Below are 19,045 nucleotides of genomic sequence, written 5' to 3'. Positions count from 1 at the left end.
ACAGACTTTTTCCCCTTCTCTTCTCCTCCTAATAAAATTTGCCTGAGATTTCCCACAGAAAAACAGGCACAAAACTTCAACCTTCAGCCCTTGGTTGTGGGTGGCATCTTTTAGACACCGTATTTTGCATCTCTAACCCTCTCATTTGTCCTCTGCTTGACAGGTGCCTTCCCATGAAGCAGCAGCCTCTCTTTGCAGCAGCAGTTCATATTTTATGACAGATCACTGCTGCGTGATCACAGCTCACCATGGAAGCTGAAGTTTGGTGCAGGGACCTTGGTCTACAGAGGGTTTGGGAACTAAATGCTCCCCAGCAGCACTTCAAATCTAAATCATTTGAGTTTATGGATTAAGAGGGAGGACTGTTTTCCTTTTTTTTTTTCTCCCCATAAAATTTTCTCAATCACACACAGAATTCTACAGAAGCCATAGGTCTATCTTTTAACCCAAATTTTATTTAAAAGCAGGTAGGATGGCAGCTGGATTCCCAACAAACAGTCACCTAGCAAGATCCCTTGCTAGGCAATGAGAACTGATAAAGCGTTATATGCCTGAAAAGCTTACCTAATTTTTACAGCTCTATGTCCTGACCTATGAGAAGACCTCCCCGCACAAATTCTGATGCCTCACACCATCACAAGTACAATTGCAACAATGCAGATCCCTTTTACGGGAGGAAAACAATCACCTCCACTCACCTGGTGGGGAAAACAAAAATGCAGCCCCCAACTGACAGATACCTCTTGCGACCAAGAAGAGTAGCAACATTCACAAGGGGTAGGGATGTGTGTGTTTTTCCCTCAAGCTGGCTGCTGCAGTAGCAATGGAGGCTTTTTCGGTGATATTTTTGGCCTCAGAAACATGGATTTACTTATTAAAGCAGTCTGTGCTGCTGCATTCAAATGCTGACTAGCATTTCCTCTGTCTAAATTCTTATCAGCCTGATAGAGGAGCAGCTTCCGACATAACTTTTCATTCTCTCTTGCTCCTTTTTTAATTACATTCAGGATGTTTTCATATTGATTCACTTGTCTTTGTATTTAAATGCAGGTATTAGAAATTTTTCTTATATAGCACTTTGCATCAAAGCATCTCATGCTACAACCCAGGGGGGAGACTGAGCAAAAGCTTTTGATGCATGAGGCAGGCAGAGGCAAGATGATATTTGAAGATTGCATTCCACTCTGCTCTATCTTATCGTCCTCTGAAGCACTGCTGTGTGATTCACTGCTCTCTGCCACAAAAAACCGCTTCTCTCATGTGGAAGCAACTGTTTGCCAAGCGCTCAGAAGAGGCACCGCACAGCACTGCTGCTCAGACAGACAGAGCTCTGAGTTAGCAGACAACACAAGCCACGGTCCCAAAAAACAGGTAGAAAAAGTGGAAATCTCCTTCTGATGTTTAATTGATATTTGCATTCAATTTGTGACCCACCCAGTTCCTGGGGCTCAAAGATGATTTTGAAGGAGTCTATAAAAAAGTAACCAAGGAAAGCAAATATATGACCAGAAGACATAATTTCGCTCTGCAAAGACAGATCTTCCTTATGAAATTTTCAGGGTCTCAAAAATTGAGAGAAAATATTGAAAAGTACCTATTTAAATAATGCAGAGATTCAGAGGCTTTCATGTATAAATGGAACAGAATATCCTGAGAAAAGGAATCTCTCTTGGCTTGTTTCTTCCGCATTGTATCTATTTGTATTGCTGCATTTTTTCAAAAAAGAAAACCAAAGCTGTTCTCTTAAAAAAAAAAACAAACAAACAAACAAACAAAAAAAAAACACTTCCCTCTAAACTGCAGTATGGTTTAATCCTCAGTTTTCCAGGTGGGAAACTCAGGTTTAGAGCCCAAGAGCTCTACCTGCTAGCTTTTAACTTGACCTTTCCTCCCAAACCTTGGAAGAGAACCCAGCTCGAGCCTCCAGACCCCCCAACAGCCCGTCTTTCACCGCAGCAGAGAGGCAGAAGCGTCCCAAAACAGACAAACACACAGAACAGGGCATCTCCCCAGATGCCCAAGCAGCTGATACATTCAGTTGGACAGATGAGCTGTGTTTCTGTCACTCTGGGAAAGCTCCAAGAGCGCTGCTGCTGTCACCTTCCTGCAGAGCTCAGGTGCTGCTCTGAGATCAGCATTAGGACAGGATTTGCCTGCTTGTTACATTATTTATGCAGAGCAGATTGCTCAGCAATTACGTTTAAAGTACAATCACAGTGCCATTTGTACTTGTTAGGTAAAGAGGCAAAAGTTTTCAAGGCTTAAATACCTTGAAAAGTACCGGGATAAGTGGAAATGACGGTGTTCTCTCATGTTAGCTGCACGGTTATTTATACTTTTGCAGATTACCATGGTACGGTGCAATTAGGCTTTGGATTTACTGTGCAAATTGAGAAGTTTCAAGAGCTCTACTAAACAATTAACCCTTTAATGCATTCATCGGGATAACCCCACAACTCAATCCCAAAATCTGGTCCAAACAAGAGCTTCTAAACTAACGTGGAAGAAAGGGCAAGAGACCACCTGCAAGAAGCTGCTTAGACTCGGAGCAACAGCTACAATGCAATGACAGCACCACCAATTACAATTTCTGAAGGTTGAGCAATAACAGTAATACAAAAGGTAAATCTAACACAAAGCACTGGTGTCTTCCCCACCCTATGCCCTTTTTCTTGTTGCTGTTCTGACAGTAAAAAACACCTAAGTAACAATCCCCCAGGAATTGGTCTGCTTGTTCATAAGGGTGTTCCGCGTGTTTTGTTTTGTTTTTTAAACACATCTACACCAACCCATCATTGTGATCTCTAACCCTTGGATCGCTACTGTCCTCACAGCCTCGGGCAACACTCATTCACTGCCAAGTTGACCATCTCAGCTCACAGGGCTGAGGAACGTGGCTAAGACCAGCCAAGCTCATACCAGGCACAGGGTCATACACCATCTTGGACGCTGTCCCAGCAAGCATTTACCATCTACAGAGACCATTCTCATTGACAGCACCATGGCAGAGGCTCTGAGGAATGAAGAGCCTTGTTTAAGGATGCTCAGAATGGACAGAACAAAAGCTCCTCTGTGTGTCTATGGAAATGCCCTACATCAACAAAGCATCTGATTTTCAGACCTCACTTTGTTAAATCAATTCTTTCTTAATCATGCATCCCCTTTCAACTTCAGTTATCTCAGATCCCCTCCCATCTCCTCCCCAGATCAACTCTGACCCCCCCTTCCTCAGCCTCCAGTTTTACAAGAGGCACCGTGCACCCCCTCCGTACCACTTGCTGTAATTCCTACACCCCGCTTACCTCCACAGCGAGCTCTCAGTAACACTCCCCAGGTTGAAGTCGTAGAGCTTTGTCAGAATGAGAATCACCTGTGGAAGGGGAAGGGAGGAAGGAGGAGAAAGGGGAAAAGAAAAAAAAAAGGATTTTCTTTAGACTATGTAACAATATACAAGGCATCTGAAATCACCCAAAGGAGAGCTTAGCGTTTATCCATTAAAGTTCCCGTATTATAGGATCAAGTAAGTTTTAAAAAAGAAAATCATTAGCTTAATGCATCATGTAACCAGTAACATTTATTTTAATCCTGGAGATGTTTTACATTTGAAATACAACATGCCACCAGGAATTAACCGAACATTGCGAGCTGCCCTCTCTACACCTATGGTTATTCAAGGGCAGGAATGGAATTGGGACGAACCCTTGGTAATTCAACAGCCAAATCAGAAATTACACTCGACGTTTTCCTGTTTCTCTCAAGGTGCTAACATGAACTAGTCTCCATGGAAAGAAATGATAAATTTGGTTATGAAGATCCCAATCCAGCAAAAGAGCCCATTTTGCCCCAAACGGGTTTTGTTGCAACAAGGAGCCTTTCTATTGCAAAAGCCCCATCTCCCTCCCTCCTCCTCCTCCCACAGCAATGGGACCTGCCACACCTTTCATTTGGGTTTCTCAGCTGAGAGGCTGCTAGGTGAGGAGTTTAAAGCTTTGCAGAACGGAAAAATGCCAAAGGATTAATCAATATCAGAGGCTGCAGCAGTCTGTTACCGTCAGCATAATACCGGGAAGAGACCTGTTCAAATCATAAGGACCTTGGTACGTGACTATGCAATCGGTGCCCAACTTAATGGCTTTTGAAAAGATGCTCTGAGCATCCCTTTTGCTACTGGATTCATTTCCCCCTTCCCCGATTGCATTTTTCCCTTTATTTCCCTATGCAGAGACCTTTAGGAGGAAGATAAAAGCAAAGCTGCTTCCAAGCAGGGTGTGAAAAGAAACCTGCCAGGCAGATTTGAGTCAGCATATGCAAGCCCATGTCAGCCTAAACTGCTGCTGTGCAGCAGGGAAATAAGGACAAGGCCCTTTTTATTGAGACTTAAACCTCGCACACACCTTCCCATACAAATCGGGAAGAACCAGCTGCCACTCACAGCAGCCAAGGATTGTACAAGGATTCCACCAACTGATGGGAGCAGCCTGTGCTGCTCCTAGCTAAAATCTGCCAAGGGACATTTATAGATGTGCCCCATATTTCCAGAGACACTCCAATAGGATATCTCATGAATGGAAATTTGGAAGCCATGCACCCCAGCACAAGCAGTGCCATGCCAGAAACGACTCCCTCTTTAGTGCGCACAACTGAGGCAAGGTTTCACAGAGGTAGTTTTCCAGTTTCAACCCGGAGGAGGACTCCCACTGAGGTCAGCAGATCCTGGATCCAGTCCTAAACGTATTACACGAAGCCTCTATATCATGATCAAACTTCAGCAGAATAACTCTTGCTTAAATTGCAATCCCAACTGGAGGCAGCATCCATAACCTGCCAGCACTGTGTGTGCCCCTCATCAGATCTCTTATGCCTTGTATTTTTGGAGATACAAACCCTACAAATTGCAGGAAAATGGCAGCTTTGCAGGAGTGGGGTGAAACCTGCTCAGCCTCTGGGTATAAATCCAAAGTAAAAGCATGCTGTTTAGTAGGGCTTTTCTGAATTTTCATGCACAGTTACTACCAAAAATCCAGCTCTGCCCATTGTCAACGCATGCAGAACAAAAGCATAACCATCCCTTTGCAGCTAAATCTCAGAGGGTCCTAGGAAACAGGGGGTTACTGGGGCACTGGTAACACAGCCACCTGCAGCAAGATGCCCACAAACTCACTCACCACATGTGCCCAAGCCAGGCACCAGACCACAAGCCCAGGGACACCACCCTGTCCCATTTGCTTTTGAGACAAAACTGTTGAATTTCAACAACGTTAATGCTCACTCTGTCTTGGAAGCTTGACAAACAGAAGGCTGGGGAGGCTTTGGGGAGGCTTTACCCCACAGCCTGCCCCAGGAACGCTGCGAGAGGATATTCCCCACCACACAGCCTTTGAGACTGCAGCAGCAGATGCTGCTAGCAAGCAAGTGTCCCGGGTGGTTAAGACACAGATCAGAGCCCAAAAGACACAGCTGGTTCCTGCCTTGCTTTCGCAGGGTGTTTCTGACACAGCCTTGCAATGGGGGCTTCAAAATTTCAAGAAGCTACCCTGAGGTCTCCGCATGGTGTTGCCCCAACTGTGTCAAGTGACTGCAAGAGGGGTGGCAGGGGCAGACCAGGGCAAGAGCCCAATTCTCTAGGACATTGTTATGTGAATGCTTCAGGTGAAAAAGAATGGAACAAAACAAAGAAAATTAGATAATTTTGTCCAAAACTGAATTCTGACAGGGAAAAAAAGAAAACCCCTCACTGATTCAAGCTGAGACATTTGATTCAAATTCCTACTTTGTAGTTGAAGAAGCTTTGCTTGTTTTTGTCAACACTGACAAATAATCATGGCTTTTCTGTGTCAGAGTAATTTTGCATGAAAATCTTGATGGTTTTCATTTTAAAAGCTGAATTCAATTGAAAATTGGAGATTTCACATTTAAAGCATGAACTGCTTCAAAACAAAAAAAGCATTTTCTCCCCCTGAACTGCAGGAAATGTAGAATTGCCACCCAACAGGAAAAAGCACACTCCTCAACCTAAATCAAGATGAAAAGATTTTTATCTGGGGAAAAGAAATATAAAAAAAAAAAAGTTCCCAGTTATATTGATTCAGAAACAAAGAAAACTTTCACTTAGGCTTTTTTTTTTTTAAATCAAAATAAAGAAAACAACTGTATAGTCTCAAATGAAACTGTCTGGTTTCCATTCATCAAACCAACGCCCCCAAAATTAATTTTTAAGTCAGATGAATGCTGAGCTGCCTTTTTCCCCAGGCTCATAGTGCTTGCTCTGGGGAACATGGCTCAGGTGGGAAATTTCCCCACTGTCCCCCGGGGACCAGGCGCTTCCCCCGACCCCAGAGGTGGGTGTCCCTGGGGGCACCAAGCAGCCCAGCTGGCTGAGAGTGAAGCGAGAGAGGAGCAGCCTGCAGGACAGAGCCGGGAAATAGGTCAGGCTGAGTTACAGCTCCCTTAAGGCAACAGAAACCCTTTGGAAAATGTAATTTAAAGCTGAGCTTACACAAAACTAAATGACCTGAAAATTCAATAAACTGTTTCGGTTTTCAAGGCAGAAGTGGGGATGGAGAAAGGATAATCAGAGAAAGTTTTTTTTTTTTTTTCCCCCCATGGTACCGAAATGACATTCCAGTCCTGCAAGGATTTCCTCGTGCAGTGTATTTTACACATAGGCCTCCCATATGTTTTTGTTCTGTACAAACTACGTTGTTGACTGAAGACCCTGCTAAAAGGTCTGCGTGACAAAAATGCCAACCCCTTGTCAATTACTCATCCTCAAAGGCTTACACTATAATACAGTTTAAGAGTCCCTGGCACTTTCCAATCCTGCCATGGCACTGAGCCACGAGGTCCAGGCCCAACGTGACAGACCTCTCCTCGAAGGCCAGCAGGTCTCCGGGCCTGCCCAGCCTAGCAACCTCAAGCCTTGACACGATTTGATGATGTGAAATGACAGAAAATACAGCCAGAAATAGGAGTCCAAGTTTCTTTCTGAGTTGAGAAGAAATCCCTGAGGGGGCTCCTATTGTTCAGGAAATTATTAGGAATCTCTGAGCCTATAAATCACAGAAGTGCTCAGAAGCTCTTCAGAGTGTTTGGTGGCGTAGCAATCTTTTGTGCTCATAAAATTTTACTATGAAGGAAAATGACTTTAGTTCATTAAACCCTCCTCCAGATCTTGCTGATTCCAAGTTGGCAAAGTGCTTTGCACATACCCCACAGTAGATACATAACTGGTTCCCACAAATCAGCACGTAAAGGCTCTGCAGTTCCTCCAGCAGGCTGACAGCAAACTTCAGAACAACTGAGAAGTGCCAAGTCATGGGCAGTCATCCTCCAGTATTGGGAGACATGTATTAGAGAAGGGGGAGAAGAGCAGCAGCCAGAGAGAAGAGGCGACCATTTCAGGCAGACGTCTGAAAGGCCAGCCCTGAGCTGCTTGGTGAGACTCACCTCGCCTCTAAGTGATCCCGGTGTATCAGCACAGAGATTTACACAGCTCGCCACTGCCCCTGTCCACATATTTACAGAAAGTAATTAATAATGAGCAAAGGGACGAGCACCGGGTAGCACACAGCACAACAAAGGAACTGTGAACAAATTTACAAGTGAAAAATGAGAGCTCTTCGCTTGCTTGCTCTGGCAGGCAGGGTCCCAGACTCCATTTCCTACCTACACACCTATTTCCATGATGTTTGCAGCCTTTGCTGCCTTACACACTGGCTGTAAGAAGCTTGTCCACAATTTTCATCCAGCTTTCCCCCATTCAGATTAGAGCAAAGCACCCAACAAGTAAATTAAAAACATGAACGGGCACAGCTCCTGGGAACCAGCGGCAGCAAACTGCTCGCAGATGAAGGCAAATTGGCTTAAAAAGGTTTAGGACCTGAACGCTGGCAGCGCTGCCCTATGGAGGTCCCTAGCTGCTTGTTTCTTTCATTTATTTTTTTATTTTTAAAGGGACAAAATTAATAATTAAAGGTGACCTAATCAACAAACTAATTGAGTTATTTGGAATGATGAATTTGCTAAGTAAAACAGTTTGATTTTTTTAGTCTCTACATTTAAAGCTAAGTCAGGCAAAACCCACCAATATCTGCCTAGCTTTCTGTACACAGATGCTCAAATGTGGCAATAGGAGACTTTGTGCTCAACAGATTTCTGCTGATGTGTGGGATGGGCTCAGCCAGCAGCTGAGCACCCACCCAGATGCTCACTCCCCAGTCCAGAGGAAGGGGGGAAGGAACCAGAACAAAAGCAATAACCCCAGTAAGAACCCTTCATAACCCCAGTCCAACCAGAACTCCCCCCATGCACCAAAGATGTGCACACACAGGTGATCACCCCGCTACACATCATCTCCATCCCCACTTGCCCCAGAGACCTCAGTGCAGTTGCTGCTACCTAGGAGTGCTCTCCCCATGTGCCAGAAGCACACAGCATCATTACAAAGCTCCCTGTGAGGAATTTAAATTTCACCGGTGCTAATGGATTTAGCAAGCAGCACCACTGCGAGAAAAGGCAAGTAATGTCATCTTTGTTTTACTGATGTGAAACCAGAGGCAGGGAGAGATTAAGTGCTTCTCTACATGGAAACACTCAGGAGGAGGAATCCAAATCAACTTTTAGGGTTTGGTTCAATTCACTTTGCAAGTATATCAGGAAAAATCTAATTAAAGACCGTTTTATTCTGAAATAGAGTCTCCATCCAGGAATTTTACATGGCTGAAATAATCCACTTAAACAGATTTAGTTCATTTAGGCTAACAAGCAACACCTGGAAGATAAAGCCACAATCAGAGTTCACACATAGTAACAGAGTGATTAGCAAAAGGACCACATGCAACTTAAGCACCAATCTTTTCCCTAGCCTGGTGAACACAGCTGAAAAAAAAAAACTTATCTCCAGGTACTAACCCTTGAAGAACAGCACATCCTAACATAAAACCCTCAGATACTAACAAGAAACAGAGGCCAAATCCTGCCCATTGGAAATCAGAGCAACATTTTTGCATGAGCAAGATGATGCCAGCTGAAGCAGCAAATGACTTTTTTCTTTTAATCTCTGGAGAGAGATCAATGATCTGTGGGTGGCTTCAGGCAGTGCTGGCAAAAGAGCCCTCTGAAATTGAAGGAGACAAGTCCCAAGATCACACACAAAAGCAAAACATGTTCCAGTGAACTTGTGATCTCCAAACGGCTGAGGCTGTCAAATTTGTCCTCAAAACAAAAACTAGGAACTCAAAGAATGATATTCTCCTTTAATCCTCCCTTGCCTGCATTGCTTTTCACTTTCCCTTATGAAAGCTGCCGCAGCATGCTCTTTCTTTCCCCTGTCCTCCTTCCTGTCCATATAAATCAGGCAGCAGAACAAGCTGGAGCCAGACCACGAGAGGTCTTCCCATGGATTCCCTGGGGATACCGGAGGCAGATCACATTGCCTTCACAAAAAGTGCCCTCTGCATGAAAGCAGCCGTTTGAAATTCCCATTACAAGGCTTGGGGTGAGTGAACAGAATCCACAGAAAAACAACACTACAGTGCTTTGTAGAAAGAGCCAGCACTGGAAAGCATAATTCCCTCCTCCCGCGTGACTACCAGCAGGAGCAGGACAGGATCTGTGCACACTGGTTCCCTGCTTTGGCAATTTGGATTTGAACCTGCCAGACTCTCTCATGCTTTTGATTTTAAGCTTTTTGGAACAGGGACCTTCCATAGGATGCGTTCACTGTTGCCTTGCACAGGAGTCCCTGCCACAGGTGTGAATGCAGCTGAATATCACTGGCACCACAGCAACAACTAACGCCTGAAGGACTCGGGGAGGATCTGTGATGCGTTACAGTAACAGGAAAAATCAGATTCTCCTCCCAAAGCACTGATTCCATTTCTTACCCAAGTGAGTGGTATCTGTTGCCACCAGCAAATAGGGTCTACAAGTCAGACATGTTGCTCTTCCATCTCTATGATGGATGTTAGCAAGTAGATGATATCCCTTGTATAACATTTTTTTTCACAGAGAAAGAAAAAACCCACACCAGTAAATTTAAGTTTCGGCAAACACCCTCTGCCTATCTACGTACCTTTAACGTATGTGCACACACACACAAATTATGATCAGTTTCTTAAAATCTCCTGCCTAAAGAAATAAAAGAAAGGCCTCCAGCATGGTTATCAGTCCTTAGAGAGAACCTGGATTCTGTCCAGGAGGCTGAAATAGAGCCCTAAACGTAGCTACCAGGTCAGATCATAAAACCCTTTGTCCTCGTTGTAGGGGAAAAAAACCACTCCACAAAAGCTAAGTATGAGTAGATTTATTAGCCCCTCAGGAGAGAGCCTCTGGGAAAAGACATGGTGAATTAGCCGCCTTTTTAAGGACGGCAATAAAACACAGGAGACATTTAAGTAGAATTCCAGACTACCGTGAATAAACACATGGGAGGGGAGGGGACGCACCCGATGCTACCGGCAGCGGTTGTGGCAGTGGGGGCAGTAAAGCCCCCAGGTTCTGACCCACGTTTCTGGCAAGGCACAGTTGTGCTCCCCAGAATCTGTCCCAGCTCACGGGTGGCCTCGCTGCACACAAACACACATTGCCACCAGAAAAGACATCTAGATTGCTTAAAATAACAGAAGCCTGAGCTTTATCTCTGTGTAAGTCAGTTAAACATAAATACAATCTCTCCTGGCAGGAGGTGATATGATTTAAGGGTCCCCTATCATACATTATAAGAGGTGATAGCGAAGAACTCATAATTTATTTTTATTGATTCAGCAACCTATGCTGGATCATATCTCCCAATTCTTCCCCTTTGCTAAGAAACTTCCACTGAAGCCTTGGGAAATTTAATTTATCTTTTTCCTCCTTTTCTTCTTCTTGCTTTTAAAGCTGCTGTGTGCGCACCTCTACCTAAGTTCAAGAAGAAAATGAAAAAAAAAAAGGCCCCAGTCACTTTGCCAGCCCCGTTCTCCTTCCAATTATCTTCTGATACCATCTGCGAGCCAGCAGATTTTGTGCAGCAATTTAACTCTGTGGAGTCACATACCTACTGAAGGGCAATTTAAAGCTTCTGACAGGGGGACCTGAAGAGAAGGAATGATTTGAACTCTAAGGCTGGGCACGCTACCTTCAGAGGACAGCTCTCAATAAAAAAAAGTTGACAGAAGGGAAGGCAGAGCAGCCCCCTGAGACACCATAAACTGCAAGGACAGGTGGGGGCTTTCCTTGAGGACTGGAGACTGACTGATTTCATAAAGAAAACTAACTAGGTGGGGGAATTTTGTGCCTAAGCCATTTCTAAAAGAGAGGACGAAAAATAGCTCCCATAAAGCTGATTTTTTATTTTTCAAAAAAATCAGGCTGCTTTTTGTTCTTCCATTTCAGACTCCAGACTCTACTCTCACTCCATACCCATACATACATACATACATACATAGAAGTCACTGATCTTCCTCAGTTTGACTTAATTAACAACTCCCATAACCGGCACCGGACAGAGCATGGGGAAGAGATTCCCTCTCTTTCCAGGGAGGGGAGATGGTTTAGGTAACCTGCTGAGCCCTTTTCAGCCTAATGTCTATGGCCCAAAGACTTACTTGTTTATGTGAAAATGCTTCACTGATAGATCAGGAGAATTAGCTGCCATGCTAAAGGACAGAAAGTCAGGCCTGCTGTGCTCCTGAAACACCAAGCCTTGCCTTTGACGCAACAGCAGGAGATGGGTGATGGAGAAGTCACCGTGTGAGCAGTGCAGCCTGGCCACTGGCCTGGCACTCAGAGTAGGGAAAGGCATCAGAGCCTCTTTGCTCTATTCCCAGCTCTGATGCCAGCTCACTCTATGCCTGAGTTAACCCACCTGCAGGGAGATTAATTCGTGATGGCAATATTAGTGTTCAGAATTTAATAATATTGTCTCAGAATATTACTTCAAGAAAACATCACTCTCCCTCCAGGAGAAGCAGTCCAGAAGCTGAAGTTTCACAGATGCTACCATGAAGGGAAAGGATGTACCTGTTGGAAACGAGCCCTTGCATCTTTTAATAACCAGTTAAAAGACCCTCCATGCCTGTCATGGGATCATTGTTATCAACAAATCCGAGCACCTTAGACCTTCACATATTCCCTTTCTCATAACAGCCCAGGGAAATAAGGGTTGCTGCAGTTTTCCAGATAACAAGTACAGGCACAGAGGAAATAAGGGCAAAATGCACAGATTGTTCCGTTACGGTTAGCACAGGCAGCTAAGTCCACCATTTAGATCTTCCCACACATTTACTGCCCGACCTCGAATGCATGTAACATCGTTAGTGTAAAACCTTTATTTAATTGTAAGCCTTTATATAAGCCTAAATAGAGAGTTTGAAAATATAATTAACTAGTAGTGAAAATTGGATATGAAAATCATTACAGAATAAAAAAATAAAAATAAAAATGATAGTTTAGAATATACAAGGAACTATCCCAGGCAACGTGGGTCAGGCAGGCTGAGCAGGACACAGGACCAGAAAGTGCTGGAGGCAAGAGCACAAGTCAGGGCTCTCCACAGACAAAAAGGTCAGAAGCAACAGTTTGAGTGCTAACTAGCCAATTAACATATTTTTACATTATTATAGATTCAACCAAGATGAAATGATCTGATTACCTTATAGATTAAGGCAATAAAAGAGTAGTCTGTCAAATTGGCTGCACTCTTCTGACCTTGAACCTACGTTTATGCGGCAGTTCCTATCTGCAGATGCCCACACCTCCTTTGAAACTTATTGGCTCAGCTGCAGGAAGGTCAAATTCTGCCTTAGCAGCTCCTTTTCCAAATTATATTTATTTAAAAGCAAGAGAAAAGATCAGTTCAATTATCTTTATTATGTTTGTATTCTTATTCTGAACTCATGTACCATCGTGTGGATGTGTTTCATGATCAGTACGACACTTGAATTCCTTACACCAGAGCTACAGTGCTTCTTTTTTATTCTTTGTGTTGTATCATTAAGTAGTTAAGCAAAATTATTTTCATCTGTTGATGTGAAAACACACACACTCTGGGCAATTTCCTTCCTTTGTTCCGTGCAGAGCAGCTCCTTGCTCATGCCAAACGCCCCTGGAGCTCTGATATTATCGCCTTTGAAGGGCCTAATCGAGCAGACTTTCATGAAATCTGGTTCACTAGACGTTTCCAGAAACCAGGCTGGGAATGATTCCTCTGTGTATATCCATCACACTGAGTCAGCCATTTGCAATGTCCTCCATCATCCAAGGGCACTAAAATAATTTCTGTTTTTTCCTGTAGAGTCCAAAGTAACAGATATGCTAAGAGCAAATCGGCTCATGCAATAGCTCCCTTGATATGCAACGGAATAAGGCATAGAGGGCTCTTAAGTTCACGATTCAGCTTCTCCCTGTTTATGAGGCATCCAAGCTTGCACACCAAACCCTCCAGACAGCTCCAGACACTCCACAGTGCCAGAGCTGTTTGCATTTTGCCTGATAAACCACAGAACCGCAGGAGCCGGTTGATGGACATCCGCATGAGGCAGGTGCCGTAGGGTTTGGCTCTGCCTTCAACTGACATTTAACTATTGCAGAGTGCAGCTACACCAGCAGCAAAGACAGAACATGATCTATATCACAAGAGCTTATAAATAACCTTGCCCAGAGACAAAACAGCTTCTTAACAAGTGGAATGGGAACCACGAGTAAGTGGGGTCCTGGCTGGCTAACACAGAGAATACATTTTTCCCCACCTGAATATTTCCTGAATACAACTAAAATATATTTGCATAAAATCTGACCCCATAAGGAAGGAAAAAAAAATAATATCCATATATTTTTTAATATTGGCCTCTGAAAAACGGGTGCCCACTTTGGGGTGGGGAAGGCATGAAGGATTGCATCAGGAACCACAGTGGTATCATAACTTATGGTGTTGCCCAATACCGCAGTTGTGGGGTGCAAGTTTTAAAAAAAATCCATTCATCTGGTTTTGAGCTCTCTAAGAAAGAAAAATATATTTATCCCACTTTAGAAATATCTTGTGCTAACATCTACATGGGGAGATGTGAAACAGCATGGTTAAAGCTGTCAAGGGCAATTTTTCTTACAGACTTAAGTGTTCCATTACAAAAAAAAAAAAAAGAGAGAGAGAGAAATAGAGGAACTTTAATTCAAATCTCCTTTAATGCAACATTATGGCTGAGAATTTCAAAGCCATAAAAGTTAGGAAATTCAGAAGTACAGGTTCTACATTACGCACGTGGATTGTATAACAGAACAGAGGCAAACCACTACCGCATAAATCCAAAGCACTGCTGGTTTTGCAGTCCTTTGGGGTTCAGGGCGGTTGATCAGATAAAAATACCTGCTTGCTCTATATTGCAATCCTCACTACAGCATAAAACTTTCAGGAAGGTCTGAACTCATGGGGTCACTCTCCTTCTCTCACACGTGGACTGAAGGATCCTGAAAAGTTCTTGCCCACTTGCCAGCAGAGAAATAGAAGCATGTTCTTTATGTCAAGCCACCCCCTATATCCTTCCTCATGCAGAAAATAGGAATCACAGTCATGACAACCAGGACTTGCTGACTGTCATTTGAATGGGGACTGCTTCTAAGATGAGGATTTGGGATGCAGTAACCCAGGAATAGATAGATCGATTTTGAATCTTACATGACAAAAGTTAGATTTAAGCAGAATGTGCAGTTCTTTGCCCACTCAGCACCTGCATTAGCTCTCTTCTCCATCACAGGAATATTTGGGACCCCTAATCTGAAAATAGGAAAACAGAAAAGTGGCACTCTCACATTTTATGAGAATACTCTACAGTTCTGCAGGGTCTCCAGGTATCCTTCAGGTACCTTCACCTGCACCTGCTGTAGGGTTGCCTTGCACCTTACACCCCAATACAAAAACTGTCCACCACTGAAGAGCTCTGAACAGTAATAGTCCAGTCCCACCAACTGTTCCAGCACAGCCATGATCTCAAACACCAGAAGTTTCTCAAAGCTTCTGAAAGTCCTTCTGCCCTTGGGGAACGTTTTCATGGGAACAATCTCTCCTTCACCAGTCACACCCTCACGTCCTGCTTTCATAAACGCCATGAAGTCACAGACTACCCCGTTACTCCTCACCCTGCAGTCTCTCTAGCACCTGTTATGACCACACAGTAAAACCTAAGATTGGCATGGGGTGGAGAACAGCCAGGCACACCGGATTCATCCTTTTGTTTTCTCAGAGCCTAGACTAGAGAGGATCAGTAGGGGATCATCTCTGGATGGCAGTAATGACAGATAGGTGACAAGGTTCAACTGAAGGTAAAACTAAATCCCATTAATACATGACACATGAGCACAAAATCTTAAATAGGAAACCATGGAATAAATTTGCTGGTTCCTCTTTAGGTAAAGTAGGGTCACCTCCAGTTCTGTGTGCTCCAGACAACAATACCCTCCACCCTCAAACTCTTATATGATGGTTGCAAAACCCTCATTCAAAGTAACTCCAGTAATGACAACAACCAACAAGACAAAGGACTGTGACATAAGCTCGATCCAGAAGTCTCTTCTGCTTTTGTGACTGTGCAGGAGTTCATCATGACAAGTACTGGTTGCTCCAGATGCTTCTCATGGGTAAGGAAGGATCAGAGCTCCTACAGTTACCAGAGGCTGAAGCACCATGTGGACCAGAGGAATGATTCAAGGTGATGCTATCAGGGTACCAACTCTCTACAGGCTGTTTTGGTAGTCCTGGCAAAAAGCACAGGGAGGACAAGGTGAGGAGCAAGTCTTAACTACCAGTGGTAGACTAAAGAACAAATCCAAAGGCCCATTCCGCCTTTGCTGTTTTATGACTGTCCTTTCACAAGGGTGATCATCTACAGTTACTTCTTGTTAAGCATTTCACAAACCAAGATAAGTTCTCTCATCCCTTTTACAGCAGGACCAAGTGCAAATGCTCTGAAGAGCAGCAGCAGCACCCCTGATTATCCTAACAGCACAACCTGTTACACATTCACACGAAGGACACAGCAGAATGATTCCGACTTGTCTGAATTCAGAAAGTAAGTTTTAAAATACCCGCAGAGCTCCTTTGCAACTCTATGACTACTGCTTCACAAAATACTGCATAATTCCTGAAACACCTCATGCTCTTTTTCTTAGCATGTGTATAGATAACCATTTTTAACTATAAATACAGATATGTAATGTTTCTAAACTCCATTGCATTTTTTCTTCATCCAAAAAGATGCCAGAAAATTGACTCAGAGTGTTTTGAATACCTCAAATTAGCAGTGCTGAAGTCAGAATGGAACAGAACACTCTTGAACAGTTATTGCTGGTACTTGCAGGTGCCACGAGCCCTTCACATTCAAGAATATTGAATTTACATTCAAACGTAAAAGAAAAATTAAGCCAACTTGATTCAAGCGCTCTTACATCAGGAGAGCAAGGGGTATTTTTAGAGCAACAGCTTAGCATTCACAGCACATATTGTGTTCTTGATTAAACAAGAGATCTGCACGAACATAATAAACCTGTAATTTTATTGGCCAAGCACTATGGAAACAATTTGGAATACATGGATTGCGATGTTAAGCAAACTGCAGCCCATGTATAACACCCATGAATTATAGCAGTTTGGCAACGAGCTGACCGGTTGCTTCTCACAGCCTTTAATAACAATCATCCACATCTTCACTGCACAATAGAAATTAGAGATGCAAGAGGCCTATTAGCTCATCCAGAAAATACAGGATTGTTCCCTATGGGATAATTGCTAATACTCTGTCCAAAGTAGATTTAAAGCTGTAAAGCAAGGTAGCCTCTTCAGCAAGATTACTACGAGTGGCTGAGAAGTCTGCTCCATAAAGCTAGTGTGTGTGTTCCCCCCCCACCCTCCAACCATTAAACTTAAACATTTCTTCTCTTTAAAAAGGTTAAAGGAGCCCAAGGAGCCCATTCCCCACTGGATTTCCATGTAGTCAGTGGAAAGAGAGGAGTTCATCTGTTTTCTATAAAGCAGCAGCATATAGAGACTGTCTTTGGCTAACAGCCCCCATGACCAGTTGTCCCCACCACCCAAGCTCATCCCATCACAGTGCCCCCAGCACCATCGTTTGCCTTTACTGCCTACACATGTCCATAGGCTTGCACCCTCTTTCCATTACTGAGGTCTTCCAGCCACAGAAGCGTATGTGTATTTTGCTCAAAATATTCATTCAGTCAACCAGATCTCCCAGCTCAGTGAACCATGTGTGCACGCGCTATGTCCACTTCAGCCATCCTTGGCTGGGGACGTGTGGCAACACAAGGGCTGGCAGGTCCAGTGCAAGGGACAGTGCCTCACCCTGTCCTGTACGAGGGCAGGGCTCTGGCACCAGGCTGCATCTAGTTAAATAACCTTGCTGAAAACTCTGTCAGTCATGGCATTTGAGTGGCATCCATGAGTGCTGCATCTCCACTACTTGGTAAGCTTCCATGCACTGCATCAATCCCTTGCGGAGCCCAGAACTAACAGAAATAATATGCATACAAAAAGAATTCTGGTGTTCCTGAGATGCAAGAAGGGAATTTGATTTGCAGGCAGTGGAATTATACCAAATATACCACAGTCCAGGACAAATCTGGAGCCTTATAGATGGGCAGTCCAGCACCCAAAACAAGGGCATCCTGTTTTTAGTTCAGAAAGACAGTAATACGATCTTGAGAAATTTGTGTGCAAAGATGGACAGAGCAACATTCAGTCCTAATTAACAGTTTAACAGATCCAAATTGACAAAAGAAAAAGTCTTCAGACTATACATGTTAGGTAAGTAAACATTACCACATGCTTTTCAAAAGCCAAGAAATGAGAATGTGAAATAATTTACCACGTGACAAGACAGAACTGGAACTTGAGAGGACGTGCCTCTTAACCCCAAGCATTACATGACATTACATGATAAGCCCTTTCAAACTCTAACAACAGTTATTAGTATGCAGTTAATGACCCCAGCAACAGCTTTGAGAAGTCTTCCAAGCCAGGAACAAAGGAAAAGGCTATATACAAGTCAAGCTGCTTTGTATTTTTCCCCTTCCCTTTTTCACATCTCTATCTTTATTTCCCTTTCTGAGAGAAATTTCTTCTCAACTTGCTTCTCCCACTCTTCCAAAACTTCTGGTAAAAACTAGCATGCACAGAGCTAGGAGACCCTCTGGGATTTACAGCTGCTTGATCCTACTCTTACACCCACTACAAAATTCCTTGCTGTTAACTAAATTGTTGCTATTGTTCATCATGTTCTTCTCATTTAATAGAAACATTCAGTAACTGTGCTTCTCTAATACTAGCCCTGGTCTCTACCACCTTTGATATCCATAGACATTTGCCAAATAGTTGTGCAAGCAGGATTTCAACCAGTCCCCAGCGTGCATCAACTCTGTCAACTCATTACACTATGTTAGGAAAGCAGGACTAGGAGGGACAGCATTTTGTCTAGAGCAAATCAGCTACCTCACATGTCCCAAAGTCTTCTTAACTCCTCTGAACAAACTTCAGACCTTCATTGCAAAAGACAAAACAATAAAAAAAAAAAGACACGCTAATGTACCACTAGAAGAGAAAAGTCAAGGGCACTGCCAGCGTCCTCCATCCTCGCAGTAACGAGGAAGCTAAGAAATGCCAAGATGACTGTCTGAAGTGGACCACAGAGAGGAATAAACCGCATCAGATATACAGCACCTCTCTGCTTCCAAGCTGAAGGAGACACTTTTTTTTTTTAAAACATTCTGCTATCTTAACATGCTTTTCAAAGTGTATTTTCAAATGAAAATTGTGAAATGTTTGTCTTGTATTAGCATTTACAGGTGGAGTTCATGACACGCAACAGAATAATCTGTATAATGAACAAGAGCAGAACTAACAGTTCTCTATTATAAAATTCCCCCATTCCACTTGAGAAGTGACCACATTACAGTGAAGAGTGATGCTTCTATATCGAATACAGTACTTTAAAATCCTTCAGGATGAAAAAAAAATAATCACAAAGACGCAGCAACTGATTATTATTGCCACAAGAGGGGAAAA

The 19,045-nt window shown here is 43.5% G+C and overlaps 1 protein-coding gene across 4 annotated transcripts in view; it reads right to left on the bottom strand.

Annotated features, from left to right (window-relative positions):
* SORCS3 (sortilin related VPS10 domain containing receptor 3) overlaps positions 1 to 19,045 on the bottom strand; it is a 279,259-nt gene that overhangs the window by 194,714 nt on the left and 65,500 nt on the right. For all 4 annotated transcript variants that reach the window (XM_068688547.1, XM_068688550.1, XM_068688548.1 and 1 more), the window contains one exon: positions 3,303 to 3,370. In XM_068688547.1, coding sequence (XP_068544648.1) covers positions 3,303 to 3,370 — 68 coding nt within the window. The remainder of the gene's footprint in view (positions 1 to 3,302; positions 3,371 to 19,045) is intronic.

This window comes from Anas acuta, chromosome 7 (assembly GCF_963932015.1).
Source record: "Anas acuta chromosome 7, bAnaAcu1.1, whole genome shotgun sequence".
Classification (NCBI taxonomy): Eukaryota; Metazoa; Chordata; class Aves; order Anseriformes; family Anatidae; genus Anas; species Anas acuta.
The sequence above is the reverse complement of the archived record's forward strand: the minus strand, read 5'-3'. Positions and strand labels throughout refer to the sequence as shown.